The sequence below is a fragment of the Aethalodelphis obliquidens genome, unplaced genomic scaffold, assembly GCF_003676395.1.
Source record: "Aethalodelphis obliquidens isolate GAN/ISIS:26980383/991018 unplaced genomic scaffold, ASM367639v1 scaffold7, whole genome shotgun sequence".
Taxonomy (NCBI): Eukaryota; Metazoa; Chordata; class Mammalia; order Artiodactyla; family Delphinidae; genus Aethalodelphis; species Aethalodelphis obliquidens.
This window is the reverse complement of record NW_020837951.1, coordinates 48,215,450-48,219,733: the sequence shown is the minus strand read 5'-3', so window position 1 is coordinate 48,219,733 and position 4,284 is coordinate 48,215,450. Positions and strand designations below refer to the sequence as shown.

General features: G+C 38.0%; 1 protein-coding gene across 1 annotated transcript in view; it reads right to left on the bottom strand.

Annotated features, from left to right (window-relative positions):
* The window catches only part of TRPM3 (transient receptor potential cation channel subfamily M member 3), a 288,353-nt gene extending 284,509 nt beyond the window's left edge, over positions 1-3,844 (bottom strand). The window contains exon 1 of the mRNA XM_027105962.1: positions 3,791-3,844. Coding sequence (XP_026961763.1) covers positions 3,791-3,844 — 54 coding nt within the window. The remainder of the gene's footprint in view (positions 1-3,790) is intronic.
* Positions 3,845-4,284: the final 440 nt, after the last annotated feature.

Below are 4,284 nucleotides of genomic sequence, written 5' to 3'. Positions count from 1 at the left end.
TAGCACCGAGCTGATCTCCCTGTGCTATGCAGCTGCTTCCCACTAGCTAGCTATTTTACATTTGGTAGTGTATATATGTCCATGCCATTCTCTCACTTTGTCACAGCTTACCCTTCTCCCTCCCCATATCCTCAAGTCCATTCTCTAGTAGGTCTGTGTCTTTATTCCCGTCTTAACCCTAGGTTCTTCATGACCTTTTTTTTTTTTTTTTCTTAGATTCCATATATACGTGTTAGCATACGGTATTTGTTTTTCTCTTTCTGACCTACTTTACTCTGTATGACAGACTCTAGATCCATCCACCTCAGTACAAATAACTCAATTTCATTTCTTTTTATGGCTGAGTAATATTCCATTGTATATATATGGGCCACATCTTCTTTATCCATTCATCTGTTGATGGACACTTAGGTTGCTTCCATGTCCTGGCTATTGTAAACAGAGCTGCAATGAACATTGTGGTACATGACTCTTTTTGAATTATGGTTTTCTCAGGGTATATGCCCAGTAGTGGGATTGCTGGGTCGTATGGTAGTTCTATCTGTAGTTTTTTGAGGAACCTCCATACTGTTCTCCATAGTGGCTGTATCAATTTACATTCCCACCAACAGTGCAAGAGGGTTCCCTTTTCTCCACACCCTCTCCAGCATTTATTGTTTCTAGATTTTTTGATGATGGCCATTCTGACCGGTGTGAGATGATATCTCATTGTAGTTTTGATATGCATCTCTCTTCTTCTTGAACCCCAAGTGCCTGGTACCTCAATAAACCTTTGTTAAAATAATATAAAGTTACCAAGAAAATAGATCGTTCAGCTGCAGGTGGAACATTCTTTTAGATATTCATTGCTCTCTATTTTCCTAACACATTCTGCACCAGAACCTTAACATGAACTGTCAAACCTTAAAATATTAGCAAAATATAACTGTCAGACTTAAAGCATTGCCACTGAGTTGACTGATTACACTGATCACATGCCCATACACATGGTGTTTGTGCACAGAAACACACACACACACTTTTTTTCTGTTGGAATCTGGTAGGCACACACCAAGTTCTACTTTTACCAGTTCTATATTACAAATACATGCTGGAAAGCACTGAAAAGGGAGAAATATATAAAAATGTAATTCATCTCCACCCTTCCTTTTGTTGGCATTATAGCTTGTTAGTGCATTTTAAGGACAATGGGTTCATAGATCACTCTTGAATGCTTGGACCTTCAAATTAATATTCTGTAGTCTAAGAATAAAAATCTTAGAAAAGTTCTGGATTGTCAAATGCTATTTTGGAGGTATGTAGTCTTTTCTTAATGTCAGTAGATGTCATTATTTAAATTCAGCCATTTGTTAAACAGTATAATTGTCCATCCATTATATTTTACCACTGAATTTAGACATGTTACACCTCCCCTCTGCTCAAAAATTTTCAAGTCTTAGAAACTACAGGCTGATGAAGATGATCTGAAAAATAATTTTAGTCAGCATAATTCAAAATAATAGAGAGGATCAGAACTTTTACTACCTAGGTAGCTTTTAAATGATAGTCCTTGCTAGATTCTGTTTTACCCAGATAGAAAATTCTGCATTTTATACCTTGAAAAAATAAAACCGTGCCAGCAGAATCCTAAAATGGATAGATTTTAGTTGGCATTTGCGTGTGTGTGCCCTGGACAGGCTTAAATGATTAATTAGTCCATAAAATTGAGGACAAAATTCTGAAATGCTTTGTTCAGTTTATTTTATGGCTCCCTTTCCTTGTTCTTAGGTGCACAAATCCTACCCTCATCTGTACTGCACTGCTCATTATTTAACATTTAAGAACTAACTGATGAGTTCCTCATGGCATTGTTACTATCAACTTGAGCTTCTGTGCCAGACATCAATACAAATCACTTGGAGAATATCTATGTGAATCCTAAACCACTCAATTAGTGATTCTGTTCTAACAGTCCTCCCTTACCTGGACTGCTTAGAAAAAGAAAGAGGAATGAAATGGTAGCCTGCTGGTGTTCCCTTCTATGACTGGGGACAAAGCATTCCATTGCCTCCGTTTCTCCTTTTGCAAACCTAAAGAATACTTCTCTTATTACCTCGTAAGGGACTGTGGTCTGGATTGATAACATGATGACAACCTTGGATTCTTTAAGTGTCATATGAAGACTTGTTACACAGAATGCTGGCTTGCTGTATGCAGGATAGAACATTCTTTTTAAGCTTTCTTTTTATGGTAATAGGTGGTTGAATTTAAGCAGTTCTAAATTACATTCTTGCTTGACTTATACCTAAATGTCAATTTTCTCTGGATTAAAAAAAGCACTATATGAATTCATGTGACAAAACACACACACACAATACACACAAACACAACCAACTATTAGGAATTTTCTAAGATTTAAGTAACATGGAATTTGATTACACAGTGCATTCTGGGGCTCAGCCACAGCAGGCTACAGATACCAGGCAGGCTGATTACGACTTAAGCATTGTTTCAATGTGATTTTGCAAAGGATTTCATTTAATGCAGATTAGTAAGTTTATTAAGCTGTTGATAATTGAAGCCTCTTAGGTTCAGTAGGTACTATCCAGCGAGGTAGATTAGTGGGGTTTAATTTGTTGCTCTCAAATAGCAAACAAAGACTTAGCAGAATAATTACATCTCCTCTGTGGACTAATAAAAGGCGACATCACATTGGTGCTTTTGGCCATTTCTGCATTTTTGCAGTTTCTTTTAGAGCACTGCCTTTGGAGTTTCCTGCATCTCTCTCAAGTGACACCAAAACCCATCACCTGTGAATTATGTTACTTAGAAATTAAGGTTAGTTACATGCAATGTAAGCCATGAATGGAAAGATTCACGTTAGAGCAAGTTGTGCTCTCTCTACCTTAAGTCAGAACTTTTCCACTATTTCCTAAAACTTTCTGTCTATCCCCTTGTCCAGATTGTAAGTACCTCAAGGGTGGGGGCCGTGTCTCTCATCTGATTCCTTAGCAATTAGTACCATATCTGGCATATCGAGGCACTCAGTCTGTTTGCCTAAAAAACAATGAATTATCTTAAATAATCCAAAGTATGCTCTAAAAATAACATTATCACCAAGTTTTCGAGTTCTAGGAAGTTAGTCTTAGCCAGAGTATAAAGTTGCTGTGTTAGCCAAAAGACTAAGAGTCAACATATGAAAGAGATTGTACGAAAGAGTAAAATGATGATTTATTACCCAATAGATTCTTGGACACACAGAGCATTCAGCCTGTTATTTAGTCAGTCGACTAAATAAATTAACTTAGTGTCTTGACATGACCCAGTCCTCACTTTAGTTGATTTGGTTACATGCGTTTGGTGTCATCACAACATGAAGAGACAGAGGCCTCATTCCTCTGGGACTCCTAGGTCTGCCATATTTCTAACAGAGTCACAAACCAGACAGTGAAAAATGCTACACTGGGGGAAGGTGATATAAATAACATTTCTTAACAGGAAATGCCAAAGCTGTTTGGAATGGTTAGAAATAAGTTTCTAGAAATAATCTTGGTATTCTTTCTCTTCCATTCCTGGATATCAGATTATTAGCAAGACTGCAGGTGTGGAGACTCAGGCCTTAGGAATCACTGCTGGTTTCTGTTTTCTCCATTGGCTTTATAGCTACTTTATTTTTTCAGAATGACACCTGAACTTCAAAGTTAGTGAGACATTTTGAGTATTCTGGAACATAGCACCTTCCTCAAAATTAGTTTTAAACTTAATCCCACTCCTATGTCTCCCACTTCATACGAGGTCTACCTTGACTTACTGGTAAGGTTCTCCCTTGCAAGTGACTTTGCAAGGATGTTTGGCTGCAGGTCATGGCGACTGTTCCCAATGACTTCACAACATCATAAAGGGCAGAGAAGAATGAAACCTGATTCTGGTCCTTCATTTGAGTGAGCGGTGATTTTGTTTTAGACTGGGTATCGTTTAAACCATGGACCCATTCCTCAAGACAACATCCCTAGACATATATGTCCCCTATAACACTTAATATGATAGTAACAAACCTCAAAAGGATAGATATATAAGAGTGCTAAAGCATGGATTATAAAGAAGTACTCAAACCAGTGTGCTTCCTAGAGATCTCAGTTAGTGCCTGCCTGTCCATATGTAGCCATTTTTATCGTGATACCATATCCTCACCTACCCCCCCTCCCCCGCACCATGGTCATAACTGAATAGACCAGTGGTGGTGCCTGACATCACAGCAAAAAAGTCATAGGCTGGCCACTACCTTTGACTTATGAAGGACCCCAA